The sequence below is a fragment of the Phaethon aethereus genome (genome assembly GCF_964289735.1).
Source record: "Phaethon aethereus genome assembly, chromosome: 1".
In the NCBI taxonomy this organism is placed as follows: domain Eukaryota; kingdom Metazoa; phylum Chordata; class Aves; order Phaethontiformes; family Phaethontidae; genus Phaethon; species Phaethon aethereus.
The window spans coordinates 122,953,289-122,972,395 of NC_138575.1; the positions used below are offsets into that span (position 1 = coordinate 122,953,289).

Sequence of the window (19,107 nt, forward strand, 5' to 3'; positions counted from 1 at the left end):
CTGATATGGAGACTTTCTTGTTGGAAAGTATCGCTGCCATTACTTAGCAAGAAAAAACAAACCCCAAAACTTGTTTGGCAGGGTAATTTTAACTGTGGCATTGAAGCTAATTCTGTTAATGACTTTAAATTAAGCTTGGTTTTAATATATATAAGAAAATTGAATGGGATGGAATGGTTTTGGTTTATGTGATACAGTGATTTTGTAGACAAATACAGGTATTACTGGCTAATCCACAATCTGAATACACACTGCTAAAAGTCAGCAGTTTGGGGACTTACCACAAGATTTCTTGAAAACTTCTCATAAATTGTGTATGTTTAAGTCTCTGTAACCCTCCTTCATTTATGTATGGCTTTATGCTGTAAAACTTTGTCCTTTGACTGATGCATCTGTCAGTGTTACATTGCTACAAGAGTAATTTTCCTGTTGATGTAGGGCCTACCATATGTGTGTCCTGTTAATAGCAGTAAAGCCACTTGTGATCTAAATGCAGATGAGGAGGGAGGTCCTCTGGAAGAAAATACGATTATATAGTGGGGCTCTTCAATCCTTTGATTGATTCTGTATTGCTGTCACGTACTCTCAGATAAAGGCCCTCTAAAGTTAACCTGATGTGCCTTGTGCAGTCCTGAGCAAGCCAACTTTCTGCTTGCAGTACATACATCGTATCCTGGTGGGCTGCTGGTTGATATTTTTGAGATGCTTTCTTCTTGCATGGGGCACCGGACATGCTCTGGTAGTACACCTGTCTACTATTAGCTTCTTTTTTTGGCCCAGATCCATTTATTCAAATGCCTTATGCCGACTTACCTTGTTGTTGAATTTCCTTATGTTAACTGTATTTATGGAGGCAGAGGAGTAAGACTGTAATTAGGCAATTATTAAGTATTTGTTAATTATAATTCATAGTCATAGTTAAGAAGTTTGTTGGGAAAAACTTCACATATCCTTAAGCTTAATAAAAAATTGTGTATGTGTATATATTTGTATTTTGTGTGTATATATTTGTGTTGTAGGATTTGCTCTTAAATACTAATCTATTTTTTAAAATGCTGCTGTGTGCTTTAAATCATACAAATCAAAGCACTTCCCCATTACTTGGAAAACTTGACTGGCTTTTGATACTGAGGACTTTTTTTTTTCCTTTCTGTAGCACCCCTAGGCTTGTCATGTGCTTGCATTACTTTTTGAAAATTAAACACTTATGTTTTGAGTGTATCGGGAGGCTTCCATAAAAAACACACTAATTTGTTGAGATAAAAATAGAGGGGGTTTGTGTCTGTTGCAGTTGTTGCAGCAGGTGGCATGGTCTGTGTTCTGAGAAACAAAGTACAAGACCACACATATTATACAGTACTGTAGAGATCATGGCAGCACACAGATAGAGTACATATAATGCAGTATAATTGATTTTGTGCAGCATAGTTTCCCTAAGCTCTTCTTTGGTGGCAGGGAGGGACCTGTGCCTCGTTCCTAGCTGTATTCTTACTGTGTGTGTATAAGAAACAAGACATTGGCTCTTTACATCTTGAATTCAAGTGGTGGTAGTTTAAGCACAATGCCTTGCAGAGTGATGGTCTCCTTTCTTTGACAGTGTTTACTGATAATATGGTTCTGCATGAGGATAACACTTCTCGTGTTCACAGGGCTCTATGAAGGCTTATATTTTTAATGCTTTAAGGAGGTGAATATGCAGTATTTGAAACAACATTTATTTTTTTACAACTTCTGTTGCTGAAATCTGTACTAGTGCTGTGTTTGAGGTAGGATGATAGACCATATTCTCGAGATGCTTTCCTTCTACTTCTTTAAATGACAGCACAATGGTTAGAAAGGGTTTGGAAATACAAAATGATCTGGAGGTCAGAATGTGATGATCTTCTTTGTGCTTTAGAACTTCCATATCTTGATAAAGAGTGCAGCTAGCTGAGAAATCCTCCAATAGCACTAACTGCTTTTTACCAGGAGGATGAGTGCATACCCTAAAAGATTTGAGGGTAATACACTCTTTTAGAACTGGTTTAAAACAACATCTTAATACCTGTCATGGTTCCTTGCTTCTCAGGCTCTTCACAAGGACATGTTTTCTCTGCAGAGACAATCACTCTAAACTCAGGCAAGAGATTTTAGTGGAGCATACGTCAGAGTCTGAGCCAGCTTGCGATAAAGACAAGCCTGACCGTCACTTCTAAGTGAAAGCAGTGAGATCTCCCTGGGTTTTTCTGATTTAGTGATTCATTCTTAGGCGTCACAATTTAGTCATCGAGTAGGAAAGCAGCTGAAATTAGTGGTTGTTTCGGAAAATATACCTGCATGTTGATCTTCCCCGGTAAAGTAAAATGAATCAGTAGCACAAGTTGAGTTTACATATCTGAATCCTTGATTTGGCATTCTGCGCATAATTCACCGTGCTGCCTTTTTAGGCTCTATCTGGATGGTTTTGATTCACATGTCTAGTGTGTGTTAACCTTCTTCTCGCTATTCTTACTATTTACTGCTACTTTGCTCTAACTCATCAGTCTGTTACCATCCATTGGCACAAAGGACAGGACATACCTGGCTTGGATGGTTCATCGTTTGAATATTAATTGAAACAAAATAATCCTTTTTCTATAAACTTTATTTACAAAGTAAGTGTCTTGCTACAAAGCAGAAGAGTTGAAGTGCAAGGAAGTTAAGTTTTGTAATACAATGCTGCATTTATTTTGGGGAGAACTAGATGCATGAAAGTCAAATCCTCCTTTCAGTAGTTGAGTCTGAAGGGTTCTCTTCTCCTGGTTAACAGAATCTTGTTCCTTCTTTATTCTTAGGCAGTGCTCTTTTCTTGTCATACTGTGTTTCCCTTGGAGATAAAATCACCTTTTAGATAAATGAACAAACAAATTATGTAGTGAGATTTTCACCAGTGGGACAGACCTGGATGTGGAGCTTTTAATTATGCATACAAGAAATGAGGTACCTTGTGTTTACAATGAAAGAATTTGTATGAATGATTGTCTGAGCTTGATTTACAACCTCAGCGTCTGATATTTTCACTGGATTTGTGGTTTACCAGCCATTTGGTTTGTGGGCTCACTTGGGAAGATTGTTTTTGATGTGTTCTGGTATGGTAAAGCTAACATTCTCCAAAATTAGGAACTCTGAAGGAACTGGAGAGTTTGGATGGAGTTCTCAGCTTTGTTTCATGAAATATAGATAGCAACCTATAAACATGTATCAGAGGACATAAATACTATGTAAACTGCATACATGTTTCTTCCAAAGTCTGGTTTTATACAATCTTTTTTTTTTTTCTTTTCTTACTCACACTGCTTTTTGCTTTTTCCTGCCTTTCACTCATTGTTCCAGATTTTTCCTCTAACTTGAGCTGCAGTGCTGCTTTGTGGCTTTAGTTTCAAACCTTAAACTGAAATACTACCGGAGGCATAAACCCAGTGCCCAAAGAGGGAAATATGTACCGACCATGTTGCAGAACAGAGAGGTATTTTTAATTTAATTTCATTCTCACAGAACTAGGTCATTGTTCTCTAAGGTTGTCTAAATTAAGTACAAACTAAAGCATTCTAGTTAAACTGGTCCACTGATCATTTAACAGCAAAGGATATATTATCTTTACTGGAAAAGCTTGCATAGTAGTGTAAACATACCATACCATGGGTTTTTATCCTTATAACCAGAACTTTAGGATGGGTAGCAGGTGATGATATTTTCTGTGATTTTACACATGGAGTTCTACAACAAGGAAAGCTGGGCTTTTTGGATGTAGTGGTATCATTGAGTGACGGAGTGACCCAGGCTGGAAGGGACCTCCGGAAGTCCACAGTCCAGCCTCCTGCTCAAAGCTGGGTCATCACTAAATTCGGGCAGGGTTGCTCAGGGCTTTGTCCTCTTGGGTCTTGAAAACTTCCAAGGATAGCAATTCCACACCATCTCTTTCAGCCTCCTCTAAACTTCTCTTCCTCTAAATATGTACATATAATGCATTGGAAATTAGGTTTTTTTGTTTGCTTGTAACGTTTAGTACCCAGCAAAGCAATAAAACGTAGTTCAGTTCAGAAGTTCATGTAATTCAAGTTTTTCTCACACACTTAGGAGGAGAATTAAGATGTTTATCCTTTTTTTTAATATAAAACAAAGGTTTGGGGTTTTTTTGAAACAAAACCTTATTTTTTCCCAAACTGAATACAAGTAAGGAAAAAGGAGAACTTCTTGAGTACTATAAAGTGTGTGATACTTTTGAAAATTTACTTTTTTCCTTGTAGAAGCATAGTAAAGCTGCAATACAAATTTTAAACAGAGGCAGTTCAGTAACAGCTTTTCACATTTCTCTAAGGATTTCTCAGAGTAAATAAAATTATTAAATGAGAATTTATATTAATATTTACTCTGAGGCAGAGCTAGTCTTTGAAGTTAATAGTTTTCCGTCTGAACCGGTGTTAACAATCAAATACCAAATAGGATTAGAAGGTAAAAATGAGTACTTTTATTTGTCTCCAGACCATTGGTACATAATGTAGATTACGCAAACATAAACATAAAGCTTAGCAATCATTAAAACTGAATTTGATATGTTGCATTTGCTTCAAAATCTTCCTGTTAATTTCTCTGTTGCTACACTCACAATTTTCCATAATGTGGAATAGTTTTCTTTCTGTTGTTTTACAATCCCCCTCCCTTTACATAACAGGCACAATTTAGGCTGTCCTCCTGAAGGTAACGTATGTTTGTAATCTTTCATTTCTAACAATCTTAGGTACTGGTTCTTTGCAGTGAAGAAATAGCATATTTCAGTGTATGTATGATTGAAATGTTTTCTGGAAGGGAGACTGTAAATTTTACACAAAGCTCTAATTCATGCGTTAACACAGTGGCAAAGTCCAAAAGGTTGCATTTTTAGAGGTGAACCAGAACTGAGATGTAGCTCATATATAACCTATATAACTCAAGACATTTTCTCTATGTCTGGGTCTTTAGGTTGTTCTACTAGTAAAACAACTGGTATCATTTGTAAAATTTGAATCTTGAAGGACATCCATTTTTTAAGCTTTTTATTTATGGTTTGGTGGCTGGATATAAGTTTAAATTAATACTGTGCTTTTAGGAAAACTAGGCTGTTCGTCCAGTTTTCCAAAAAGAGCCAACACCTTCAGAGGTTGTCCATGTATTTTGACATGTCTTCTTTATGTGTTCATTTTTCCCCTGAGCACTTGCTAGTTTGAAGGTGTGCATTCCGTTAGTTCTGTAGACTGAGTACCTGCATGGGTGATGCACCTTCTCTTTGCAAGGCTGGGGTAGCTCTTTCTGCACTGCGGGAAGAACTGGATGACATTTGTCCTTTTCCTTCAGGTACTTGTGAGGAAGAACTAACCCCAATTTGATCTCATGCACAATCTTGGAGTATGTGTTTCATGCCAGCTGTTTCTTCAAATCCATTCTGCTCCAGTGTGTGTATTTTGATTTAATGTTTCAGATATTTTTCTGAAATGTGTCATTCAGATCTGCCAGCCGTATCTTCCAAATATAAAACTCCTCTGGCTTTCATGTTCTGTGATTTATTTTTAGAAATGCAACAGTTCTGCCTCCTTTGCTTGAAGGTACTTAAAAAATGTGTTGGAATTGCCCATTTTCCTCTGAGACTTCAATTGCAGTAAAGGTCACTATATGAGGTGATACAGGCAATCTTAGTTTGGGTCTTAAGAACACCATTTGACTTATGCTTAGACTGGAGGCCGAGAGATTTAGGGTGAACTCAGTTATGTTTTTTGTTTGAAGAGTGCTTATCATCCTTACCCAAACTGACTATGGGTTTAGATTTTCCCAGGATTTGCAGTTCTGTGGGCAAATTATACTTATACATAATGACAGCAGAGGGAGAGCACGGAAACCAGGAATTTTTCTCTACTGGAAGGCCTGTAAGAGACCAGATCATCCAAAACAGAGGATAATGGTAACGTAGGTGATGTGTATCCCTGGCAGCTGGAGCCCTGGACGCTTGCAGAGTAGCTGCTGTAACCTACATTTCCAAAACCAGAGCAAGGAGTATCACTACAGGACTCTTTCTGCAGGGAACAGGGGCTGTTCTCCAGCATTGATAAGCACTGTACCAACTGATAGTCACCACAAAGAGCAGTCCTCCTTTACTGTCTCCACCAGCACTTGCTATCATTTGATGTCTTAACAAGCTTTTCTGTAGGATCAGGGATTTTTGTTTTGTTTTGGCTAGTTAATCTGCTTCAACTGGCAGAAGGGAAAATACAAGGGAGGCCACCTCTCATGGAAACAGCTAGGTGTCAGGTTAGCTTAGCTGGATGCTTGGTAAAAGAGAGTTAAAGTGCTTTTGAGTAGTTGAGGAAAAGTCACAGACAATTCAAATTCAGGAAGGGAGCTTGATATTCTCACTTTTCTCATCGGTGCAAAACAGGCTAAAAAGTCTTTAAAGATCTCCATAACAATCACTGGCATTAGTCTACTCTGTCACAGTTACTAATTTGCCCTAAAGTATTGTTTTGAATAAATGTACATGACTGTAATCTAACACACCTAATGATGCGATTCTCTAGTTCTGACTAAACCCTCAAAATAAGCCATGGTTACTCTACTTCAAGGAATTTCCTTTTACAAAGATACATATCAAAACAGAGTAATTAAAAGACATAAAATACCATTTGAAAAACAAAGTATAACTAGAAAACATAATTAGTACTACCTTTGAAATGAGACTTACACATGGTGAGGTCTAGGCTTAGTATAAAGTATTAAAATAATCAAAAAGAATGATGAAGTCAAGTTCAGCCAGTACGTGTTTGCTACCAAAGCAAACTGAATTGAAAAGTCTCATGGAATTTAGTCATCAGAAGACAACCTGAAAAGAGTGTGTACTGAAGTGCTAAAAGCAGCTTTTGACATCAGTCATCTATGGCTACAGAGAAAACTGTCTTAAAGTGAACTACACAAACCAAAATTAACAACTTGATCATTTAAAGTGGATAAGGAAATGTTATCTTCCTCCTTCAACCAACGATTAAAAGCCAGTACTAATAACTATCATCCTTGTATATCTAAAGGACTGTACATAACAGAAAGAGTTCCTGATTCACTGAACGACGAATACTTCCCCTGCTTACAAGGGGAGCTCTATTCAAAACATGTCTTGTTAAATCTTTTTAATACACCCATATTTTTAATTTCTTGGGCAGAGCTAACTAAAAGCACTGATTATGAGGATTTTTAAAATTTAATTAAAAAATTCTACCCAAACCAGAGGTTAAATATCTTAAGTGAAAGTTAACTACCTAATTAGAAATAGACAATTTTTGTATGTACAGACCTAGAAAACTGAGATTAGAGCAAATGTATTGAATCAGGTAAATCATACAAAATAAAGTCTATCTCTCATCTTTGTACACAAAAGTACCAAATATCACACAAAATTATGCATTTAGCTGGATATCAACATTTTTTTCAATGTTATAAACCAATAAGAATCAACCTTTCCTTTGGAAAATGACAAGAAAGTACAAATTCAACACAGCACTAAACTCAATTATTTATATCAAGTTACTTGCTTGTTAATATGAAACACATTTAAATTACTTATTTTAATTCGTGGATTTAAAATCAATCCACTCCAGTTACTGATGTTTTTTTCTATATAAACAAACCTCTTCGTGTTTCTGAATATATATATGCACCAGTTCAACTGTCACCTCAACACCTTTCCTTATTTCATGAACAATCAAAATGCTGCAATTCAGCAAAGACTACACGTGATATGGTAAACAAACATGAAGTGAGATCTATATAGTATTTTTGTGGTGTTCAGTTGAGAGACCAAATTCAAGCTGATAATGGTTTATCATAGTTCACTGAAGTATGCAGTTGTCTCTACGCTTTGCTTAAAAAAATAAAGCAGAAGCCACAAGTAGCACTTTGCCAGGTCCACCTGTGTGACAAATGCCTTTATTGAGATACTGACAGTTTCACCTTATACTCCCTGATGTACCACTTTCCCTTTGCTTCCTGAATTTCTTTGCCTATCAATCTGCTACGTTTGCAAAATGACCCAACTTTGGGTGTTAAAACTGTCATTTTTCTGTGTGTGTACGCACTTATGTATTCCTTGCACTTGTGTAAATAAACTGAAGGAACTCGCTCCACTTGGATTTTGCCTATGTCAGAACTAACGCCTTCAGATCATATTTGATTACTGTGAGGACTGAGCTTACTATGAAATGCACAGTAGTGCTTCATTTATTGCTTCTCTATACCAGCTTGTAAATAGTCTATCCCTGTGTTACTCCCTACAAGCTTCCTCTGTAAAGCACTATGTGTGAACCTGACTAGTTAGTAAGTCATAGTAAGTGTGTTCTGTAGTGTCAGGTGTTAAATAGTTGGAGAGACATGATCTAAATATTACACAGAAATGGGTTAATTCACAATTGTTGCCAAGATGTTTGAAGGAAATAAGAACTTCTTAGGTCTGTTTATTGCAGGGACGGGAATTGAATATGGGATGGCAGTGTGGTTAGAGGCAGTATTCTCATTTATTTCTTTGAAGAGCATGTGCAAACATCAAGGTTAAGGTCGTAACAGTATTGCCATGTTCTCACTCCTTTAATTCCTGGGTCTTTAAAATAAAATCCACCAAAGTGAAACAAGAAAATGGGGTGAGAGTAGAAGCTAGGTTAATTTTAACTTGATCAGGCTGAGACAACCCACCATTCTGTCTATCATTAGATCATTAGTATCATGTAAGATTACTTTGCTTTCTGGTTAGGGATGAACAGAAACCTTTATCATATACTGAAAGAAGAGACTTACTCTGTGAAGACCTGTGTGGACTCTGAGCTGTGAAGTGACAGAAATGCAGTGCCGGCAGGCAGAAGGAACTACCCATTGCGGTACATACCTCCATCTTGTAACGGCCCAGGGTTTGAAATAAGGGGCTTATGACTTAATGGCTTTCATGTGTGAAAGAAAGTACATGCGTGGGGAAAACCTAAATTAGTCTGCCACAATACACTCAGAGATTTTTAATATATGTGAAGGGGTTGCCTTCATGGTGGAAAGAGAGAGACGTGCATCTCAGTGAAAAACGTGACTGGCAAAAGCTTCATTTGTTCACTCCCTCCTGCCCAGCAAATTGCCTGAAAGTGGATCATAAACAGCGATGCATCATTACTGTTACCTCCCGATATGACTCACTGAGCCATATATAGCAGCTCGTGTTTTGAGGAGAATTCTTACTCAGAGAAAGTAGCATGTGAAAACAAATACTAAATGTCAGACTGTTATGTCACTGTAGCATTATAATTTCTTTCACGGCAGATAAAAATGTCTAAAAATGTCTTGAACAGCAATGCCTGTCTGTATTAAGCAGGTATTGTCAGGTTAAAAATCCTCATTAGTTTTCTCCTGATTCGTTGCTCTTATTTTCATAATATTTATCTCTTTGTGCAACAAGAATGTGTTTGTTGATTGCACTAGCAAATTCTTGGATATTTCAATATTTGGATTGCTGGTATGCAAGGTAGCAGGTGGCTTTTGGAGCATGCTTTTGGCTTTTTTTACTTTTTGTTTTTAAGAGCTCTCTCTCTTTGATTGCCTAATCATGCCCCAAATTAATTCTCTGTGATTTCTTTCTATTCTCTTTCAGTTGTGAAGAAACTGCTTGTGAAATCCAAGTGTGACTCATAACGTTGATCCCTTCTAAGATTCTTCTATCCCCCTTTTAGAAAGATTGGCTTTCTGGAATACTCACAGCATCCTCCCTCTATATTTTGCATTAATTTAGTACCTTGAAATTTACACTGCTTTTCCTGCCAAGAAAGACTAGTCAAGGCTTTCTTTAGGGCTTCTGTGATTGCTGCTGGACCAGCCTCTTCATCCTTATCCCCAGATGAACTCTAACCTGAGGATCCAGAGCTCTGTTTTTCTGGTGCTGTTGCCAGTGTGACTTTTGTTCCATGTCCGCTGCTATAGTAAAGTACCGAGTTGTTTGTTTATGTTGCATCTATGTTGACTCAACTTTTGCTTTAAAACGGTGCTCAAGGTTTTTAAACAAGTACTGGGAAGTAAGAAGCCTTTCTTGTGTTTTGTGATATTGATAACATATTGACAAAGCTGTGTTAGTAAAAGAAATATTCCTGTGTTCCGTTACAGGTTTTGGGATTTGAAGTTGATACGGTGAACTCTGTCCAGTTTTCAAACCACACAGGTAAAGTTTTACACGTGTCTTCAGAAAACGCTCCACAGTCATTCAGCTCCACTCAACATGTGGCTCACCTCATCACATGACAGTGGAAAGATCAGTCTTAGGTTTTCACTCACATTTTCAGAATACAGGGCAGAAATGTAATTTTCATGTTTTGATTCAAGTCTTAGAGAAGTCTGGATTTGAGATAAGAACATGATATGGCATGGTAATGTTCTGTTCTGCTACTTCAGAGTGTGAGTTTCTTTCGTTAGGCAGTAATTTAATTAAGTCAGACAGTGAAATAACATAAATACAGCTATCTACGCAGGCAGGCCTGTGATGAGTGTTGTTTTCAGTACTGTTTTCTGTGCAGTATGTTCTATGTCACTCATAATCGTATTACCAACCCAAACATCATACGAATACTGAGTTAGACGCAATATTTCCTCTCTTTATGTGCCCACCCAGATGGCTAGAAATTATCCTGAAATTACATTCTGGAGGGAGGAAGGGAGTGGAGTGTTAATACATTTATGTGTATTTTTACTTGGGTTCTAAGCCTGAACACGATGCACTTGCATAATACTTTCAGACTTCCTAACACTCACAGTGCTAGAGGACTTTTATTTTTCAAAAGAAAGCTGAAATTTATGTTTATTTTAGAAATACCTTCCATCCATAAAGGAGGTCCAAGTGACTTACTATTTTAGATCAAGCGACATGTCTATGGATATGGTGGTGACAGGTTGTTTGAGGAGGGATCTACTCTAGATAATTCTAAGGGTGTCTTAAATAATCAAGGAACAAACTCAGACATTAACATTTTGTAAAAGACCAAACATTGTGTCTGACAAAGAAGAAAGCCCCAAAACCTAAAGTTGAGATTCTTTGCTAGTATCTCACAGGTACAGCTCTATTAATAAACTGCTTTTTAACAACGAGCAGATCGGGAAACCTGTGTCCTCTCTTACTATGTTACTTACTGAGCTCCGTGGAGCTTTCAAAAGGTTATAAGATGTTTTTATCATGGAAAGAATTTAGTGTCACCCTGGGAAGAAGAAATTAATGTTTCAAACATAGCTAGAAAGCCATCTCTGCTTGTTGAGGAAAGGCACGAAAGCGGTAATAATTAAACAAGGTGGGGGTCTTTCCTGTCTGAGGAAAAAAGCTGCTTATTCTGCTTGTACCCTTTGACACAATACAAAGGTTCTGTCATGTTTTTGAGATGATTAGATGTGACTTATGTTTCTTTAATGTATTTAGTTTTGGAGCTTGGGATTTTTTGTTGTTTAGTTTGTGATAGCTGGGTAAAACAATAGTAATCTTCCAGAAATTAAGCAATTTTTTCATGTGAAAGAACTCAGCGCTCAAAATGGATCAGCACCTGTTGTTTGTTGGCTTTCAGTTTCAAGATTAAATCAGCTTTATAGGGCATTAAAAGAGCTTAACAGAGTTTTTATTAGATCATCAGCTGAATGTGTCTGAAGGTAGGAAAATTACATTACCGATAGGATGACCAGATTCTTCAAACAGAAAAGAGGGAAGATTTTTTGTAATAGTATCACAGCTGGAGAAGGGTTACCAGTGCTTCATTCAAGGTTTGGCAGACAATGAAGATAGTAGAAGATACAACAAATTAGTGATTTTTTTTTTTTTCCCTTAGAAGGCCTAAATGAACATCCCAAACCCAAAAATGTCTCAAAGATCATAAACCTTTAAAATATTTGGAACTTTTATTTTGTCTCCCGGTGTTTAGGAGTCACATTATCAAGGTTTTTTGTAATCTTGATTGTCTTAGTAAATGTGTTAAAAAATCCCAAAGGTTGGCGCACAACCTCATGACTTCGGGAAGCAGGGCTTTCAGAAAAACATCGCAATAGAGTAAATGTTTGGCACTTGCCAAGCGTGAGTAAAAGGAGATTCTATTTAGAAGTATTGGTCATTTGGCTGAAAGAGGAAGGAATGGAAAAAAAAGGAAGGTCACACATTCCTTTTTATGACATGTCTAGTTTTCTAACACTGCAGTTTTTCCATTAAATCCTTCCTACTCTCTCTTAAATTGAAGGATAGATGCTAAGCCTAGTGGCTTTCCACCTTCTCTTTGAGAGAGGCATGTAGGAACGTGTGGTGTCATCATATGAAGACTTTTCCAAGCTTGAACATTTACACATGCCTGCACATCAGCTTGCACCAGTACCTGGAAATCGATGTACCACTGCAGGGATTAATGAGCAGAAACTGCCGTGCTGGGCTGTGGCTTGTCTGGAGCAGTGCTGCAATACACAAGAATCATGTGCTGGATGAATGGGTGAAGATAGCTTGATTTTCCTACAAGAACAAGACTTTGTGAGAACCCTTTCTGTGGTCATCATTAAAGCTGAAGGGCAAATTTCTGCTTCAAAATCTAGCTGTGAACTTTAGTTTCTAAAATAATGCCACATACCAGAGGGGCACAGGTGGCAAAGTGTGTGAGGTTTTGGACATGGCATTCTTTCCTTCTCCATCCCCATCTTTAAACCTGGTTTTGTCAGCAAAAGGTAGAATGCAGAGAGAATTGTTGACTAACAGCCTTTCTTTGGTGAATCATCATTGCTTTTTTTTGCCCTGTCTTTAAATAAGTAAGGTACCACAGGCCTATTTCTGCTGACTTCTGCTCAGAAAATTCAGCTTTCTTTAGTCTCTGATAATCATGAAATTCAGAAAATGTGCTTTAAATCTCCCCCCTGGGAGAACAGTTTGTCATGTTGCTTGGTGAAGAACTTCTATGATTAGAGTGACTCACCCTTGAATGGCATCATGCTTCATGTACAAATAAAAGAAGCTGTCATGCAACCTACAAAGAATCTGTGCTTTTTATTCTATTTTACTGTATTGTTTGCAGAAGCATCTCATCATCTGATGTGCAAAAATAAAAATCTAGATTTTTTTAAATGTATTGTATTGTTGAATTTTTTTGGGGTGCATTTTTAATTCTTCAGTGATTTGCATTTTTGTTTTTAATTGGTAGGTTAATGGTAAACATATAACGTGCTTACTTTGCCATCCAAGTCCTATCTTTGAAGCTGTGCCAGAGCAAATAGCCTGTTTTTTTTCTGTTCCTTTTTATTTTTAAGCAAAGCACTTCCACTTAGTGGGTGTGTAGTGGGTGGTTGGGTTGGCTGGTAGGTCCAATACATGTGAAATTATAATTATGTCATGTTGATGTGATTCTTCACAGTCTACCGCCCGTATGCAGCCGTTCACACCTGTGCAGTGTGGGACAAAAAAAGATCTCCACTTGTGCCTAACACTGGTAGTATATTACTTCCACTCTGAGCAGCTGTGAAAAATCCAATGGAGAATTTGGTACTTGTATTTCTGGTTTTGTTGAAGGCATCCTGGTAGCTGAAGATTAAGCCCTGTTTTTAGACCAGGTTGTCTGCCAGAGTTTGCATGTGAATTTTGTGGCACAGCTGGAACCAGACTACCTGCCCATCATGTGCCTTAAACACTATATCTTTCTTCCTTTTTTCTGTGTAAAATATTTGGTTGCTGAAGCCACTTGGAATAGTTTTGCAGGGAGCACGACAGGAGGAACTCAAACCTCAGAACAGAATGTTCCGGGCTGGAAAACAAAGAACTCTTACAAGCCTTGCTATACTTAAATGGTAGCTTGGTTTCTGGGGTCTGGGGTGGGTTTTTTGTTTGGTTTTGATGTTTGGGTTTTTTTTTACTTCTGGTATGCCTGGGATTTTTATTCTTTTCTTTTTTCTTTTGTTTTTGAAAGTAATTAAGAGGCTTATAAGTATATTTCTTTTTCTCCTTTGGAAGGTATCAGTAGAGGGAGGCAAGAATGAAAAGTATGTAAATTCATCTTGCATTCAATATTAGCTGCCTCTCTTGATTGTGTTTTTGTTTGGTTTTTTTTCTTTTTCCTACAGATGAACCAAGACATTTCCTTGTAGACTAATGAATACATTTATCATTTTAGAGGAATAAGTGACAAGAGGCATCATATCTTACCTGTTTTTCATTCCCTTATCTGCTTAAAAGCAAATATATAACATTTAATTGCAATGAAATGCTATAACACAGATATGCAGAAGGGGTATAAAGATGTTTAAATGTTTATGTTCATCTATGTGTTTAAAATTATTACTAATTTGGGAGACGAATGTGGTCAGTCTGAGCCAAGTGCAGTTTTGGAGAGCTGTATCATGATTTGCAGTGCTCTATCAGTCCAGCACTGAGGGGAATTATCTGGTGGTTTTGTAACAAAAGCAAGGAAGACTGAGCTTTCTTCGGTTTTGGAAGATACACGCCGAGATTTCACCTTAATACCCAAGATAAAAGAGTAATAATTTGATCCAGCTGCTCTGCCTAACCAGCTCTGCAGTCTCCAACTGGGATGCAGTTGTTTTGCCAAGTACAAACTTGAAATTCATTCTTTAGTTTTCTTTGCAGTGGTTGTTGTATAATGTGTACAAATAGCTAGGTACTGAGAGACCTTGAACTTCTGTATTGTTGAGTGCCACAGTGGAAATACTACTGCAGAGCAGGAGTTATAGTAAGTGGACAGTTAAACAGAAGATTTTAAGTTTTCTCTTGCTGTTTCCCATATTTAGTGGCGTAGGCATAGGGATAACATTTCTAGGATGCTGATTTTCTTTTAGGTCTTGCAAAGCAGCTCAGGGCCTTCAAATGTGCTCATTGCCAGCCGAGTTCTAACGTCTAGCCAAAGAAGACAGCAATTCCTTGTTATCACCTATAACTCCAACCACTCACGCTTTTCCCTGAAGCCGATTGGACCTCACATGTTTAAGCTTGGTCTTGGCATTCCTTGCTAACTAGCTTTGGGTTCAGGGCTGTGCACTGTTTTTTTGACCACACGGTATCTATCTGGATTTTTTGCCTTTCCCCTTCCAGAATAGTACCTCTCCCTCTTCTTGAGACCCCAAGGTATCCATCCTTCAATTACTGAAACCCTTTTTGAACATGAGTAACTGGCGTTTTCTTCTGTCCCCCTACAGAAGCTGCTTTTTGGTTTTATATTCCACCAGGAGAGTAGGATAAATACTGGGTTGTAGGATTTGCCCCTTGTTCATCATGTTCCATGAAGTTACCCTGGGGAAAGGGCTTAGGATGGTTTCCATCTTGATGCCAGTTTTGATTTTGTTTGTTTTTTCTTACTCAAACATGAATCAGCTCCTAGCGAAATCAGTTTTCTGTAGATCCAATGAGGCATTGCCCTTTTTCTTCTGTCTGAATAGTTGGGGCTTCCCTAGGGCTTCTTTTTCCTCCAGCTGTCATGTGATCAGACTTTGGGTTGTATTACAGGTGGTAAAAAGGATCCTCTAGATACCCTTGGAAGGCAGTGCTACAGAGTTTGGCCAGTGTCCCTGCCCCATGTGAGTAACTTAACAATTCCTGAGCAAAGCCAGGCTGCTACCTAACATTTTGTTTCCATATTTATTTCCCTCCCTTGGTGGAGGATCAGTGTGACATGGACCCTATGCAGTGACTTGTTTAGGACAGCTTGACAGAGGAAGAGGAACTTGTAGTGAAAACGTGAATTTGCAAGATCCCTCTGTAGGAATGGCTCCCAAGAGTATCTGGATTGTCTGGACAATCTATTTTAGTTATTTTTATGGCCATGTGTAAGATGAATGACTGCTCTTCTGCCACCTGACCTTGATTCTGGGTGAAAACTCAGTTTCATTGATGGGCACAATGGAATAAAGAGGACTGTGTTGTGTCCCTGTATGGACTGGTTTTGCTGTGCTAATAGAAGTAGAGTTTTGGGCAAGAGGAGAGAGGGCAGGCTATTTCTCTCTGAAGCTGCAGATGTAACAGAACAAACAACTGCATATGCGTTAAAGCAGCCCAATATTTGAGTCAGTTGTAGTCAAGGGTTCCTCATCTGCTTGGGGTTAGACACATGCCTAGGTGTTAGGCGTTGCCATTTTGAGTATCACTGTATTCTGGAGTGGAACGACAGCCCTAACATACAGGAATCCTTCACTTTGTCCATTTCTTCACAGAGACTTTTTAAAAAGCATTTGCTATGGAGGGGATCATAGTGGCTGATGTGAGTCAGTCCCCCAGCCAGCTGGCAGTGAGTCGTGTTTCAGAGGCTAGGCCTTTGAGAGCTGAGGAGAACAAAATGATCCATCTGCTCACCCTACTGTGGGTGTATTTGCATTCATCAAAAGGAAAACTGAAAAATGTGCTTATCCTAGGCTCTAGGCACCTTTTGGCAGTTACTCTAATAACACAGTTTAGAGTGGTAATCAAGGCCAACAGTTTTTGTCACAGAATTTTCTAACTCCAAGAGTAGAAATTAAAACAAAGAAAATATCATTGTCTTCACATGGGGGTGGTGTGGAACAAGGTACTTAATTTAACACTTCACTTCTCCTAATTCCAGTTAATAAAAGGATAAGCTTTTTAACAAATGGAGTTTGTTAGACAAATTCCATCTGAATTTATGGAGGTTGGAAGAGTTAAATTGTGGGTGCTTCATCTAATATCCTGAAGGAAGCCCCATTCTTTTATATAAGGGAGTGGTGGCTGCCATCTATATGGGCAGTCTTTGATGAAAAGGTGCAAGGTGCATTTACATTTTTCAACAAATGTTTGTAGAGTCTGTCAAGGAAGATTTTTTTTCCTTTGAAATTGGCTGCCATGGCAGCTTCTCCCAAGTAACTTCACACTCCATCTGCTGCTCAGCCAAGAATATTGGCTTGTAATTCTTAGAGACCATTCAAGGATAAGAGTGTATGGATATTTATTTGTCTGTTTATAGTGTCTTTCTGATACTCATTTGCCGCCTCCAGGATCCTCAGTATTAAAATTGTGCTATTTTTGGGAAGAAAATCTGTGAGATGTCATTGTAAGTTTAGAGCACCCATGACAATGTTCTGCTGTGGTCGCTCCGTTACATGCAGGTCCCAGTGAACGCCGTATCTGATGGGTGCAGCAGTGCTGCATGCCTGTCTCCAGACAGATCCACAAACCTGTTTAAGCTTGTCATCTAGCGGTCAATCTTCTTCTTTTTTTTAGTAGTATAAAATAACAAAAACAGATTATACTGACACTCTCCTCCAGTGAAATCTAAAACATGTTTGTCCCCTTCCACCCAGGAAAAGGATAGTTGTGTAGGCTCCATGGGAAAACTTGCAAGAGCTTGTGTGTGCTCTGCTCGATTTGCTGATAAATGAACAGTCTCAAACTCCAGCGTAGTCACTCTAGTTCCTTTGGGAAACACAGATGCTAGGAAGAACTTGAGCACGTAACTGTTTTGCTCACAGCAGCTTTCATTCGCAACAGCATTTTACAGAAGAGGAGGTGGAAATGCTTTCTGGTGCTAATATCTGATGCGGTCCCTCCAAGTGTCTAATCTATGTGATCCTAAATAGAAAATCTAGCTCTTGAAAAATTATGTGGCTTTTATTTTGCAGGTTATTCCCACTGGAAAGGTCAGGTGTTAAATTCAGATGAACTTCATGAACTGTATGAAGGACTTAAGCTGAACAAGGTCAACCGGTATGATTATGTACTCACAGGTAAGAAGAGCTTGTTCCTTGGAGTTCTGATGAGGTGTAAACAAAAGTAGATATAAGCCATACCGCTCCTTATTCCAAACCAAGCAATTACATTTTCCCTCCTTTCATTCCTCTTGCAATTTTATCTGTTTATTACAGTCTCAACCGCTCATGCTGTTTAGTTTGAAACAGCCAGTGTTCTCCAGCCTGGAGATTGTAATTGGGTGGGTAAATCGATCCTCTTGTATAGTTTACAGACTTGTGCAGTCCAGTCATGTACAGGCTTAATTAATTTTTTGGGAGTGCCTCTACTGAAAAAAGGATGAGGAATGTCAGAGTGTTATTTTTAAGTTTAAGTTTTTATTATTTTTTAGTATTTTTTAAGTTTTAACCCTTTCTCCTAAATTTGAGGTACTGACACTTTGCAGTACTATAGCATGATTTTATACACATTTGTCTGTCTGTGGTTTTTCTACTTGATCTTTAAGGCATAGTGCTTTCGGTACAGAGCAAAGTATAAGCAGGGTTGGATTTTGGTTTTGACTCTCCTATCTCTTGATTTTTTGCTCATGTTACTATGTAGGTCCTCTGAGTGGATACAGTTCTGCAGGACATAATGACTGTGCAGTGTTTTCCTTTGCTTGCCACTAGGTGCAAGGTGTTTATAAATACAGGCAGAGAGAGCTTCTTGTAGAATGCTTTATAGAAAGGAGAGATTTTGTGTGCAGTTCTTATTAAAAACTGTTTCTCATCCAATTCCTGCTTCTCAAATGTACACTACTGATCGGGTTGCACCTCAGTAAGAGCTATGCATCTGGTTTAGATTACACTATCAATTTTTTATAGCAGTGAACAGTCACTTTTTAAAGATAAACAGAAATATATCGCCAGATTTGATTGATTTCATGGCTTCTACATGTAGGGAAGTGCTTTATACATAGGGAAAACTGGAGACTTTAAAGTGTATGGATTATAACCCCAAAGAAGTCATTCTGGCTTGAAGGGTGTGGCATGTCTGAAGAGTTGTTTTCCTTACTTTTTCAGGGAATATCTCCAAAGTAAAGGAGACTAAACAGAAAATAGACTGAAATAAAGTTAAGAAATTAATTTCAGCATAAATGGGTTCTTTGTGATTGAGAAATAGACAAACACCTTTTCTTTCCTTGTAAGAAGTCACACATGACATTTACAGGGAAAGCACACTGTATTGTAGGAGTTTTCAGGAGATGTTAGTATGTAAAATTTGTAAATAATGTTTGAGTATTCTTTTAGCTGCAATGTCCCTTTTTTTATTTTACTTTCAACTCTTTGAAGAGACCCCAGCTCTTTTCCTATCACTGTCTTGTCCTGGCAAAACAGATGTAAGAGGTCAAAAGTGGTATAAGG

The 19,107-nt window shown here is 38.0% G+C and overlaps 1 protein-coding gene across 1 annotated transcript in view; it reads left to right on the plus strand.

Annotated features, from left to right (window-relative positions):
• The window catches only part of PDXK (pyridoxal kinase), a gene marked incomplete at both ends in the record, with an annotated part of 43,208 nt that overhangs the window by 11,906 nt on the left and 12,195 nt on the right, over positions 1-19,107 (plus strand). Inside the window, 2 exons of the mRNA XM_082012801.1 lie at positions 10,165-10,219; positions 17,638-17,742. Of these exons, the coding sequence (XP_081868927.1) occupies positions 10,165-10,219; positions 17,638-17,742 (160 nt within the window). The remainder of the gene's footprint in view (positions 1-10,164; positions 10,220-17,637; positions 17,743-19,107) is intronic.